The 14,398-nt window shown below is 35.0% G+C and overlaps 2 protein-coding genes across 2 annotated transcripts; both read right to left on the bottom strand.

Moving 5' to 3' along the window:
- Positions 1 to 8,864: 8,864 nt before the first annotated feature.
- On the bottom strand, positions 8,865 to 13,863 carry LOC107851816 (ammonium transporter 1 member 2). The gene is made up of 2 exons (XM_016696912.2): positions 13,265 to 13,863; positions 8,865 to 10,271 (listed from the first exon to the last, which is right to left on the bottom strand). Exons 1-2 carry the CDS (start codon positions 13,698 to 13,700, stop codon positions 10,171 to 10,173), a joined length of 537 nt encoding a protein of 178 aa, XP_016552398.2. The 5' UTR covers positions 13,701 to 13,863; the 3' UTR covers positions 8,865 to 10,170.
- LOC124885113 (ammonium transporter 1 member 2-like) lies at positions 9,166 to 10,071 on the bottom strand. The gene has a single exon (XM_047401656.1). The coding sequence runs from the start codon at positions 10,069 to 10,071 to the stop codon at positions 9,166 to 9,168; it is 906 nt and encodes a 301-aa protein (XP_047257612.1).
- Positions 13,864 to 14,398: the final 535 nt, after the last annotated feature.

The following is a 14,398-nucleotide window of genomic DNA, read 5'->3' as shown; positions in this document are numbered from 1 at the left end:
ACTTGTGATAGGCTGAAGTAGATCGACCATAACGTTTTGCTCCGATAGAAAATTAGATGAAACCAATTTCATTGGAAAGAGGACTCACAGAGCTTTCCGTTGATATATAGTAGATCATTATGTACAATGAGTTATGATCGTTTAAAGTTGGAGAAAAAATACACCAGGCCTCAGTACTTTTTCCTGCACGTTTTACTGTTCACTACTATCATGGTTCGACGGAATGTTCATAACTCGTCGCTCGGGTGTTCGTTTTGGATGATCCACATATCGTTGGAAAGAATATTTGATACTATACGCAATGATGGGTCATAATCTAAGACATTCGGTATAGAAAATTTATAATTCATTCTAGAAGATAGAAACCAACACGTTTACGCACAAAATTTCAACGAAAAATTTCCCGAGGTATCACATCATCCCCCCTTGGAAATATTCATCCTCGAATGTCGATGAGTAAGTCAGGAATACTATGGAAATGAGGATATCGAGTGAAACTACCTTGCTCAAAACATATGTTTCACACTAGGTTTCCGATATTTAAGAAAACACACAAGCTAAGATAAGTATAGTAATAAGGATCGAATCAAAAGAGAATGATACCTTCGACACATTCTGGATTCATAGAGAAAAGATGAGGGTATTTGGTATGCATTTCCGCTTCTACCTCCCATGTCGCACCCTCAACGGATTGATTTTGCCAAAACACTTTAACTAAAGGAACTTCCTTGCTTCTTAGCTTCCGAACTTAAAAATCTAGAATCTCAACCGGAAATTCCTCAAATGAAAGATTATTCTGGATATCCAAAGCCTCGGAAGGTTCAATTACAACTGAGTTACCAATACATCGCTTAAGCATGGATACGTGGAAAATCGGGTGAACATTAGACAACTCCGAGGGCAAATCAACCTGATAAGCTACCTTCCCAACACGACTTAGAATCCTATAAGGGCCAACGTAACGGGGACTAAGTCTCCCTTTCTTTCCAAACCATTTCACCCTTTTCATAGGTGAAACCTTTAGATATACCGAATCGTCAATATTAAACTCTAGGTCTTTTCTCCTCACATCTGCGTACGACTTCTGACGACTTTGAGCGGTTTTCAATCATTCTCGAATCAACCTAACTTTTTCCATAGCTTCAAACACAGCATCAAGTCTAGTCACAGCAGCTTCACCAACTTCAAACCAGCCTATGGGCGATCTACACCTCCTCCCGTAAAGGGCTTCAAACGGGGCGATTCCAATAGTAGCATGAAACTTGTTATTGTAAGCAAACTCAACTAATGGCAAGTGCTCATCCCAACTACCTTTAAAGTCAAGCACACAAGCTCTCAACATATCTTCTAAATTTTGAATGGTTCATTCGACTTGACCATAGGTTTGAGGATGGAAAGCAGAACTTAAATGGACATGGGTACCGAGACCCTTCTGAAAAGATTTCCAAAACTGAGAAGTAAACTAAGTACCCCTATCAGAAATAATAGCCAAAGGGACTCCATGAAGTCTGACGAGTTCCCGAATATACATTCTAGCATAATCTTAAGCTGTAAAAGATGAATGCACTGGCAAAAAATGAGCTGATTTCGTTAACCGATCTACTACAACCCAAATCGAATCATGATGGCGACGAGAAGAAGGTAAACCAACCACGAAATCCATATTCACTTCTTCCCACTTCCAAGTAGGAATGCTAAACTCTTGCATCACACCACTAGGGATTTGGTGTTCTATCTTAACTTGTTGACACATAGAACATTTTGACACAAATTCTGCTATGTTCCTCTTCATACCATTCCACCAATAAATTTCCCGAAAGTCATGATACATCTTAGTAGCACCGAGATGAATGGAGTATCTCATGCCATGTGCTTCCGCCATAATTCTCTGCCTCAAGTTATCAATATTCGGAACACAAAGTCTATCTTGAAATCTCAACACGCCATCTCCCCCTTGGAAGAAAACCTCTACCTTTTGGTTTTTAACGGATTCTTTTAACCTAACCAAGGTAAGATCCTTGTCTTGCTTCTCCTTCACTTCCGAAACTAAAGAGGACTCGAAACCACTTTGAACTACTATGCTACCCTCAGTATCACTAAACAACCTAACTCCCAACCTAGCCAAGCGATACACCTCACGGGCTAACTCTTTCTTATCATTTTCTACAAGCGCTACACTACCTATAGACTTCCGACTAAGGGCATCCACCACTATATTGGCCTTGCCCAGATGATACAAGACACTCTTATCATAATCCTTCAATATCTCTAACCACCGTCTCTGCCTAAGGTTCAACTCTTTCTGGGTGAACACATACTGCAAGCTTTTATGATCTGTGAAGACATCTACGTGCACACCATACAAATAATGTCTCCAGATTTTCAAAGCAAAGACCACAGCAGTTAATTCAAGGTCATGAGTAGGATAATTCTTCTTATAAGGCTTTAACTGTCTAGAAGCATAGGCTATAACCTTACCTTTTTGCATTAAAACACAACCCAAACCCACTCTGGAAGCATCACAATAAACCACAAAATCATCAACACCATCCAACAAAGTCAACACAGGGGCTGAAGTGAGTCGACTCTTCAACTCTTAAAAACTCTTCTCACTAGATTCTGACCACAGAAACTTCACTTTCTTTTGGGTCAAACGGGTCATAAGAGACGCAATAGAAGAAAACCTTTCAATAAAATGACGAATAACCAGCTAGACCCAAGAAACTTCGGATATCAGAGGGATAAATAGGTCTAGGCCAACTCTTTATAGCCTATATCTTTTGAGGATCAACTGTAATACCTTCAGAAGAAACAACAAGACCCAAGAAATCTACGAACCTTAGCCAAAACTCACATTTGCTAAACTTGGCAAATAATTGACGAGCCCTAAGAGTTTTCAGCACAATTCGAAGATGGTCTGCATGATCGACCTCACTTCGGGAGTAAACAAGAATGTCATCTATGAACACGATAACAAACAAATCCAAATACTGCTTAAATACTCGGTTCATAAGATCCATAAAAGCCGCAGGAGCATTGGTTAACTCGAAAGACATCACTAAGAATTCAAAATGACCATAACGAGTTCAGAAGGCTGTCTTAGGAATATCACATTCCCTAACCTTGAGTTGGTGATAACCGGATCTAAGGTCTATTTTGAAAAAATAGCTAGCACCTTGTAGCTGATCAAACAAGTCATTAATTTGAGAAAAGGGGTACTTGTTCTTGATAGTTACCTTGTTAAGTTGACGATAATCAATGCACATACGCAAGGTACCATCTTTCTTCCGCACAAATAAAACAGGTGCACCCCAAGGAGACGCACTGGGCCTTATGAAACCCTTATCTAGGATATCTTTGAGTTACTCTTTCAACTCTTTAAGTTCAACAGGAGCCATATGATACGGAGGAATGGAAATAGGCTAAGTATCGAGAAGAAGGTCAATCTCAAATTCTATCTCTCTATCAGGAGGTAATCCAGGAAGATCTTTCGGAAAAATATCAAGAAACTCGTTAACAACACTAATCGACTGAATGGTCGGGGTTTCAGACTTGGTGTCTTTAACCCGAACCAGATGATAAAAGCAACCCTTGGAAATCAACTTCCTAGCTTTGAGATAGGATATAAAACGGTCTTTAGGAGTCACAGAACTCCCGGACCATTTGAAAATAGGCTCATCAAGAAATTAAAACTTAAACACTCGAGCACGACATTCTATAGATGCATAGCACGGTGAAGCCAATCTATACCTAGAATGATGTCAAAATCAACCATATATAGCTCTATTAAATTAGCATACGTAACTCGATGAAGGACAGTGATGGGATACTTCTTATACACTCACTTAGCAATAACAGACTCTCCTACTAGGGTAGAAACCAGAATAGGTTCAGAAATCAGTTCAAGATTTATTTCAAAGTTTACAGCAACCAAAGGTGTCACATAAGAGAAACTTAAACCAGGATCCATCAATACATAGACATCAAAATGGAAAACACGGAGCATACCAGTGACAACATCGGGAGAGTCCTCCTGCTCCTGACAAAGTGGTATAGCATAGAAACAATTTTGGCATTGACCGCCAGCAGTACTAAATAAAGCACCCTGAGGAAGAACTGGATGGGCTGCGGGAAGCGGGGCACTGGTAGCCTGACTCTGGGGACGGGCATCACGACTCCACTATCTGGTATATCGGCAGTCTCTAAGTATGTGGCCCAACTTGCCACAACCAAAACAGCCCCGCTGCCCCATATAACACTCCCCAAAATATTCTTTACCACACTTAGCACACGAAGGGGGATGAGGCTGGTTGCTTACACTATCCTGAGACCTGGAAGATACCGACCTATTCTCGAGCTCCTACCTACCCCGATATACGGGAGCACTAGCTGAGGAAGGCGCAGGTATAAATGGACGTCTCTGAAACTGAGGGTGACTCCCTTCGGAGAATCTAGTCTGACCAGACCCCTGTTACTCCGATCTGACTCTCTTAATCCCTCTTACTCTTTTTTTTTCCTTTATCTTGTCTGACTCAATCTGTTGGGCGTGAATTATTAACCTAGCAAGATCAATCTCCCTGTTAATCATAGCAGATCTACATTCTTTCACCACATAACTCAACACCTCAGTTAGAAACTTGCTCATACTAGTCCTCGAGTCAGCCATCATATTAGGAGCGTACTTCGATAGCTGATTAAACTTAAGACAATACTTCTTAACCGACATGGAGCCTTCTCTCAAATTCATAAACTCCTCTATCTTATCTTCCCGTAACTCAAGAGAAAAGAATCTATCCAAAAAAGTATCTTGGAATAATTGCCAAGTCACCGGAGCGGTATCTTCCACTCTACCCTTATTCCACATCTGCACCCAGTCATAGGCAACATCCTTCAACCGATAAGAAGCCAGCTCCACACTTTCTTCCTCGTTCACGTGCATAATCTGTGTAATTTTCTTCTTTTTATCAACATACATCTGCGGGTCCTCACCTGCTCTCAACCCATGAAACTCTAGTGGATTCATCCGCATAAAGTCATGAATTCATACTGTTGCTGAATTATTTTCCTATGGAGGTGAAGCATTGGCCTGAGTATTGGCGGTAACTGCCTGGGCTAGTGTCTGAAAAGCTACCCAAAATTTGGCATGGAATACCATCTCATGTAACGGATCAACGGGTTGAGGTTGGTTATTATTTCCACGAGCTCGACGTGGAGGCATTTTCTGTCATAAGAGTGCACGAGTTAACAGCAGAAAGAAATAGATGTAAGAACGATAAACTCTTTTAGAATGAAAGAAATAAGTTTTCCTAAAATGTCTCATAGCCTCTTGTTCATAGATGTGGCGTGCTACACACTGATGATCAAGACTCTACGTAACGCGGCTTGTCAGACTTCCTAGGACTCTTTAAACCTTAGGCTCTGATACCGAGATTGTAACGCCCCAAAATATCATCCCGAGATGCTATACGGTGCCCAAAGCTACACGTAGCCTCAAGCTAACCCTTTAAGACAAAACACTACCCTTGGGTTCCAACACAACAATATACACGCTATGCTAAGGATATGTATATAAGTACATATCATATCACATCACACATGGCATTGAATATCGTTAGACTATACATATATGGAATGTCTATATACAAACCAACCCAACAATACACTAGTTTGACATGGCCTCTACATAGCAAAATCAACGAGTCATTGGGACAAACCCCCAACTGACTCAACAGACCAAAGGAATCACAAAATGACAGCACCAAAACTAGCAACTTAGTCCTCGAACCATGAGGACTCACTATTGAAGGAACGTAGATGCGGCACTCGGATATCACTATCGTGGCTGAAACTGAATACCTAAACCTACATTAAGGTAAGAATGTAGCCCATAGAGAAATATGTGGGTCAGCACAAGATACGTACTAAGTATGTGGGGGCGCATACAAAATATAAATAATATCATAAATTTTGTAAAAACATACATACAGACCATAATGACACCCCTGGCTTGAGTGACATTGAGTCATGCAACTCATAACACCTTAGATAGGAAATGTAGGAGAAAAACCTCATAAATCATTATAGATCATCATAGGCAACTTGACTTACCACATCAAAACTCGGAGTGACTCAATATTTCAATAAACATGATTCTTATAGACAAGGGAGTTTCCTATAACCGACAATCCCACGTGAGCTACGTGGAATACCAATATTTAAAACCCCCGTTGGCAGGAGCGTCATACTCTTTGACAGGGAGTACGACCTTAAAACTGTAATAATCACAATCGGGCTCTCTAGTCAATAATATCATCATCAAACAACCCTACGGTGGCACATAGGTTTGGGGAAATACTAAATTTCCCTTTCGGTGCTAAGTACTACTCCCCGATAAGCTCAGAACGCATTAAGAATTCCACTTCAAAACATCTCAAGGGTCAACAATGATGACCAAAATCATGTATCTTTCTCAAATTATTAAATAATTATTTGTGGATCCCTAACTCGACTCAAATCAAGAATACTTTCCAACATCGAAATGTATCACCTTCTTAAACCACCACAACATCAATAACACCAAAACAATGCCAAGGCTCATCATATCCCTTCAACTTCAATATCAACACGCCTCAATTCACAATCCAACTCACATTTTAAAGACACTTGAAACAATAATCAATAGTAGGGATACATAATTCTCGATAACAATTATCAAGTCATAATAAGGAAGTAATGGTATAATTGTATAAATCAAGGTTTAATAATTCAAATCATTGTATATTCATAACCAAGTAATTTTGGACACAATTCCATTTCAAAATCATATATGTATAAACCAATTTAAAAAAATTCATATTTCATGGATAACAATATGAGCTATAAAATCATATTTCCAATCCATGAAAAAACATGTAAAATCTTATATCAACATAAGTAAATAAAATTTTGGGCACAAGATCGAAAGGATAATCTTGTTCAAAAACCCACATACCTTGAAATTGACCTCTTGATTATGGAATCCTATTCACACAAATAAGGGGTGCTCTTCGAAGGTTTCGATATGATGAGTTCGATTAACGGATCAAATTTGAATTTCTATGGTGAAATTGGAAGATATTTGGAGCTCAAAATGGACCTAGAGTTTAGTTCTCTCAATGTTTTTGATGGAAGAACATGAATTTTATGGAACAATATAGGTATAAATGGATAATTTCATCCATGAAATGAAGGTATAATGACCAAAATGCCCTTAAAAATCAAATAATTCTCGTATCTATCCTTTGGTGGACTGTTTTGATAGTCTGAAGTAGATCAACCATAACGTTTTACTCCGATATCCAAATTGGATGAAACCAATTTCATTAGAAAGAGGACTCTCATATCTTTAAATTGATATATATTATCTCACCCAGATCATTGTGTACGAGGAGTTATGATCATTTGAAGTTGACCCAAAAATTTACTTTTGATAGGCTGAAGTAGATCGACCATAACTTTTTAGTCAGATAGACAAATGGGATGAAACCAATTTCATTAGAAAGAGAACTCGCATAGCTTTCCATTGATATATAGTAGATCACCCATATCATTATGTACAATGAGTTATGATTGTTTAAAGTTGGAGAAAAAATACGTCAGGCCTCAGTACTTTTTCCTGCACGTTTTATTGCTCACTACTATTCATGGTTCGATTGGAATATTCATAACTCGTCGCTCGGGTGTTTGTTTTGGATGATCCACATATAGTTGGAAAGCTTATTCGATACTCTACGAAATGATGGTTCATAATCTAAGACATTCCACACGAAAAATTTATAATTCACTCTAGAAGATAGAACCCAACATGTTTACGCACAAAATTTCAACGAAAAATTTTTCGGGGTATTACAGGGCCAAATAGGAATGACCTAAGTAATGTTCATAATTAAAAAATAGATCATGTTAGTACACTCGTTACTTGATGGACGTACTGGATTAGGTCTTAACCTTTATAAATTGGTCCTCTCTCCATTCATTACGGTTGCCACATACTCTCAATCCTTTTTCCATCGTTGACGGTTGTGGAAACATAAGACTAGGGTCAGGAGCTAGGTAGAAACCAATTTTCTACTAATAATCTCGCTTCTCTGTGCGCTAATGTCTTCCGCATCAGGTATATCTTCTATAACGTTTTCTCATATAATTATTGTATTCAAGATCCTAATGTGCGTTAAGTTTAAAATTTACATCTTAAATATTATTAAGCTTATAAAGTACTTTTAAATCTTTTACCTGTACATTCTGACAATTTATGGTAATCACTTTGTTAACTGTTCCAATGAAATGCTTGATTGTTGTATCTTATATTCTCATCTAACTAAGCAATTGTCTAAAATTAGCCCGGAATTTTCACTATGGTACTAGATTTGGAGCTTCAAAAATATGTCTTGCTTCATGCAATGACGATATATATTCCACTATTGGGTAACCCGCAATAGCAGGTCAGGTTTATTTTTGATAGTATAGAATATTTTATACATTGACAATACACAAAACTTAAATTCTAAAAATTATATTAAAACGTACATTTTACTCATATATTTTTTTTCTGAGAGAAATTAATATATCATCGGAGATGTGATAGTTTATAATACTCGTAATCAAGTAATTATTTTAATTACAATATTACATGAATTTAAAAGGGGAAGAAGAAGTCAAAATTATTCCTTCTTTTTAATTAGACAGGAGCTAGTTACATTGTGCTATCTAGTTGTCGATAAGGTAACATATCTTTAAAGACCACATGCTTAACAAATCTCATTATGTTATAAAAATTAGCATTAGACAAACCAGATAATGGATTTGAAGTAAATGAACATCATAAGTGGCTGAAGTCCAGGTAATAATATTCTACTATTATGAGTAGTATTTATTTACATTTTTAGAACAATACAGACCATACACTGCAAACAGACAAGAAGACACCATACAATAAAGGGAAGCTCAAATAAGCAGAAGTCGTTTGTCAAAACTATTGGGGAATTTTCATCATGTATTATAGTCTATTACAAAGAAGGCCACGTCTTGACCTTAATTAATCTAGGGTGACCATCCTATAATTGAACACTATTAATTAAATTACCTTTCTAATATTTTATTTTCAACTTCTTTGTTTTTGTTTGTTTGTTACACAGCCACAGATCTGTTGTGATGATGATCAGGTGTAGGAGTATTTATTGGTTCAATTCTTGTCATCTTGAATCCAGGCATAGAAGAACCTTCATCTTCATCATGATATATATATGCAAATCCACCATGTCTTGTTAAATCCATTCCTGCTGTTTCATCTTCGCGCGATATTCTCAACAACTTGAACTTATGTAACAAAAAGAACAATGGTCCCATTGTCATACTCACCCATCCAATAATCACAAGAATCTGAATAATTTGTGCACCTAATAATTTTTCGCCACCTCCCATGAACAATCCATATGGCCTATTAGGAAATCCTGGATATACTTCATTAACGTACTCTTTTTTCGCAAATAATCCTGTGAATACTATGCCCCATGAACCACAACCGCCATGGAGTTGTGCTGCTTCTAGCGGATCATCATATTTCAATTTCGTTGCCAATTTATTGAAACCAATTAGAACCCAAGCTGCTACAAATCCACAAACAATAGCAGCCCATGGTTCAACAACAGCACAACCTGAAGTAATTGCTGCAAATCCCCCTAGTAAACCATTACAGACATCAACCACATTCCAATGTCCCACTAAAAGTCTCTTACCAAATAATGTTGTGAGTGCAGCAGTGCAACCAGCCAATGTGGTTGTGACAGCTGTCCTCCCTATTGTACTCCATTGACCATAATAAGTACCCCTTGTACTATCACCATAAGATTTGAGTATGGTTAAAAATGAACCGGGGTTAAACCCATACCAACCAAACCAAAGCAAGAAAGTACCCAATACAACTAGTGAAGCACTATGACCTCTTAAAGCAATAGACCGGCCGATCCGGTCGAACCGGCCAATTCGTGGTCCTTCAATGAAAGCCCCCCATAGACCGGCAATGCCACCAACCATATGAACAACACCTGAACCGGCAAAGTCAATAACCCCTGAACCGAATAATAAGTTACCATCGGTTTTTGACGCACTGGCCCAACCATCAGCGGACCAGAACTAATGTGAAACAATAGGGTACACAAGACCGGTCAAGAAAGAAGAGTAAATGAGGTACGCCACAAATTGTGTCCTTTCAGCTATGGATCCACTCGTGATACCTATAAATAAAAATTTTACGCTTAGGTCAGAGAGGGAACGGAAAATTTTACAATGGGAGGATCCCAGCCAACAAAAGTTGCGTGACATATAAGTTGTGGTCTTATTTTTTAAATTTTATAATAAAAGTAACGAATAAGAGAGAGGAAATATATTTATATAATTCATATGGATCTTAATTGATAAATAAATTATATTAAGTATATATGAAAAATGAGGATAATTATATGGCTCTTGTATAAAAAATATGTATGGTAAAAATATAATTTTTTTCTTTATGATTTCATAAAAATACACGTAAACTTTTGATCATTATTTGAGATAAAAATTACACCAAATTTATGTATAGATCCTTTTTTTATTAATAGATATTTCATTCGTTTAAATTTATGATTTCTTTTTAAAATTATAAAAAAGACATATTTTTATATCAGTACAATAACATTTCTTATGTAATATCACAAATGAGAATTGAGAAAGGTAGAGTGTATGCAAACTTTATCAAAGGGAGTGCTTCATCTTTTTTATTTTATTAATAATTTAATTATAAAATAATATATAATTTTTACTCCCAATTAATAATTTATAACAACATAAATTTTCGGGTTATAAAATACTATATTTTATCTCAATTCAAATTATTTATTTATTTAAAATATATACCGAGTCAAAATTTTCACATAAACTAAAATATATAAAATATGTGTAAAATTGACACATAGACAATATGCCTTATTTATTCAATTTTATAATTAAAATGCAATGAAACTCAATCTATCAATATTTATAAGGATCCTCTTGGTTATAAAATATTAAAATGTGAGTAACTTTTTTTTTTGCGAGAATGATTTTTTTCATTTATGTTTAAAACTCAATGTTTGACTTTAAAAACAATTTTGAGTTTGTTTTCCAATAGAATTTACACTTTTATGAGTAAATTAAATACTTATTTTTCTACTAATCTAAAACATTGAAATATTATTTTATATATTTATGTGAAAGTTTTGACTCGGTACATATTTAATTAAATAAAAAAATTTGAATTGAAATAAAATATAGTATTTTATAATCCGAAAATTCGTGTTCTTATAAATTATTAATTGGGAGTAAATATTATATATTATTTTATAATTAAATTATTAATAAAATAAAAAAGATGGAGCACCCCCTCTGATAAAGTTTGCATATACTCTACCTTTCTCAAATCTCATTTGTGATATTTCATGGGAAATGTTATTACTCTAAATACAAAATTATGTCTTTTTTAAAAATTTTAAAAAAAATCATAAATTTAAACGAATGAAATATCTATTAATAAAAATAGGATCAATACATAAAATTTGGTGTAATGTTTATCTCAAATAATGATTAAAAGTTTACGTGGACTTGTATGAAATCATAAAGAAAACAATTATATTTTTACCGTACACGTTTTTGCATACGAGTGTCACATAATTCTCCTTTTTTAATTTTTTATATTTATTTAACACAATTTATTTTATCAATTAAGACTCGGATGAATTATATAAATATATTTTGTCTCTCTTATTCATTACTTTCATTATAAAATTTAAAAGATAGAGGTCCATAACTTATGTATCAAAAAATTAATGGAGGGTCACACAACTTTTGTTGGTTGTGACTCTCCCATTGTAAAATTTTCTGAGAGGGAACAAGTGGATGAGAAAAATAAACACTACATAATAATAATAATAATAATAATAATAATAATAATAATAATAATAATAAGACCACAACTAAATTCTTGAGTAATATATTTGTGACGGGTAGATTTGGAAATTCAAATCCCTAAGATTTTTCTTTGTGAATATTTGTTCTTTAGTGTTACTGAATTTTTCTAGTACACATATTATTGCATGCGAATAAGTCCCGGGCTATAAGGCTAATACGTTTATTCTTATTTGTATGGACTTCATTAGTTTTGTCTATTCCTTCTTGTATATGTGATCTGAGTGATAATTTCGATACCGTTAAATATTTGTCATAAAATTATATATTTATTTTAAGCGTTAAGATTAAATTATTTTATTTTATGAAAAATTCTATCAAATGTGAACATGAATTTATATGTGATCTGATCCCTCCTTTTTTTCTTAAATTTTTCTTTTTACCTCGATAAAATAACACAAAGAAAAGAAAAAAAGAATACAGGTATGTTAACATGTTCATTTTTGTTTGTCTTTTGATTTTGGACATCCTATCGATCAGTTGAAAGAAAGATTAAGATGTATGTATATAAACTTTACAATAAAGATTTGGATTGAAACCTGTAAAAATCCAAAGAAGGAAAATGTCTACAGGCAGTTTTCATAAAATGCAAAAATCACTTTGTTAAAGTTATGGGCATAAATTCTTAGCGCAACAGTACTAAATCCTCTTTGATAACACTCCCTCCTAGCCATTCAATTTACTTCGTCATTTTTCATTTATACGCCCCTTATATAAGAAATAAATATTCTCTCTATTTATATGTATGTGCTCTACACTTATGTATTCTATGTTAATCAGTCCATGTTTTATTACTTCCAAGAATAATTATACTCCTATAATTAAGGACAAAATGGAATGTACTCAACGATATCTTTATTTTCTACAATATCAATTATTTCGATCATTTATTTTTAGCAAAGATGACAAGAAATTAAAAGTGATCCAAAGGAAGCACTATAATTTGTCCAAATTACCAAATTTCACAACTACTCCCCTGTATCATACTGTATTACTTACGGTAGTATAGGAGCTATAAATTAAAGTGGTCCAAAGGAATTGAAGTACTATAATTTGTCCAAAAAAAAGTGTAGTTATTTTATATTAATGGTAGTATAGGAAAAAAGTAGTAAAATCCTCTTAATATGTGAAAATGAAGAAATAAAATGAAACAAGTAAAATGAAACAGGGGAGTAATACTTAATATGCATAGCCAATTAATTCTTTTTTTCTTTCCTTAGGTTAGCTAACATTAAAAATAATATACCTGCAGCAGCTATGGCGAACGCCCATTGATAAAGAAAGTAGCTATAGTCAAAGGATTGTGAAGGAAACTCCTTCAATCCAAAGAAATGCTTGCCAATGAAACCATTGGAGGGAGCTCCAAAGGCAAAGGCAAAACCAAAGAGGTAATAAGACAAGCCACCAGCAGCGGCATCAAGCACGTTCGTAAGCATTATATTCATTGTGTTCTTGGCGCGGACAGAACCCGCGCACAACATGGCAAATCCCAACTGCATGGCAAAAACGAGGTAAGCTGAGAAGAGGAGGTACGTGCTGTCCACCGCGTAGGTGGTGTTTGAGAGGTACTCTGAGACCGCTGTGAAACGACCGCATATAAATTCTGCGGCCGCTGTAGCATTGGCTGAGTTGCCGAGATGAGGGAGGAGGTCGGCAGCCGAGCAGGTCATGGCGGAGGCCATGGTTTAATTAAATGGAGAGAGTGATGAAAGAAGAAGGAGCTTGCAAGTGACGCAAATTAACGTTGGGCTTGGGTATGGTTTATATAGACGCCGGGAGGTTTTTTTTTCTTTTAAATTAATTGTTTTCATTTTAAAGATTTTATTTATTTTATAAAAAAAGGATTTGTTCGTATTCTGGGTGCCTATTACTTCGTTAGGGTACCGGGTACACACTACCAAGGAAAGTATAAAGTCAACGTGCCTGCAATTTTTTTCATTGTTCTCTTGAAAAAAAGAAAAGGAAGACTAGAAAAAAAGAAAAGGAAGACTATATATATATTTGTTGCAATTATAGGCTAATACGTTTATTCCTACTTAGTTATGCTTATGTCCAGCCATCAATTAATATAAAATATAGTTTAAATTTGGCACAATCTTTTATTTTTACACTTTATTTAAACCAAATTTATTTTAACACTTCAACCAGCTATTAAGTGTGTCATTTTAACTTTTTTTACAATCAACTGATTTTGCAAAGTGTGTAATACACACGTATGCTGACATTGCATATGGCCATTAAAAAAAGGCATGTGACATTTTTATTTAAAATAATAATTTAAATAAATTATAATTTAAAATATCAATTTTCAAATAATTAACTTTAATTTTAAATAAAAAATAAATAAATAAATAAATAAATACCTCTCAAACATCATCTT

Source organism: Capsicum annuum, chromosome 12 (genome assembly GCF_002878395.1).
Source record: "Capsicum annuum cultivar UCD-10X-F1 chromosome 12, UCD10Xv1.1, whole genome shotgun sequence".
NCBI classification, from domain to species: Eukaryota; Viridiplantae; Streptophyta; class Magnoliopsida; order Solanales; family Solanaceae; genus Capsicum; species Capsicum annuum.
The sequence above is the reverse complement of the archived record's forward strand: the minus strand, read 5'-3'. Positions and strand labels throughout refer to the sequence as shown.

Coding starts and splice junctions, on each gene's coding strand:
- LOC124885113 (XM_047401656.1), bottom strand. CDS start 10,071: ATGGTTGGTGGCATTGCCGGTCTATGGGGGGCTTTCATTGAAGGACCA.
- LOC107851816 (XM_016696912.2), bottom strand. CDS start 13,700: ATGGCCTCCGCCATGACCTGCTCGGCTGCCGACCTCCTCCCTCATCTC. Junction 10,272..13,264: donor GTTCGCCATAGCTGCTGCAG/GTATATTATTTT, acceptor TTTTATTTATAG/GTATCACGAGTGGATCCATA.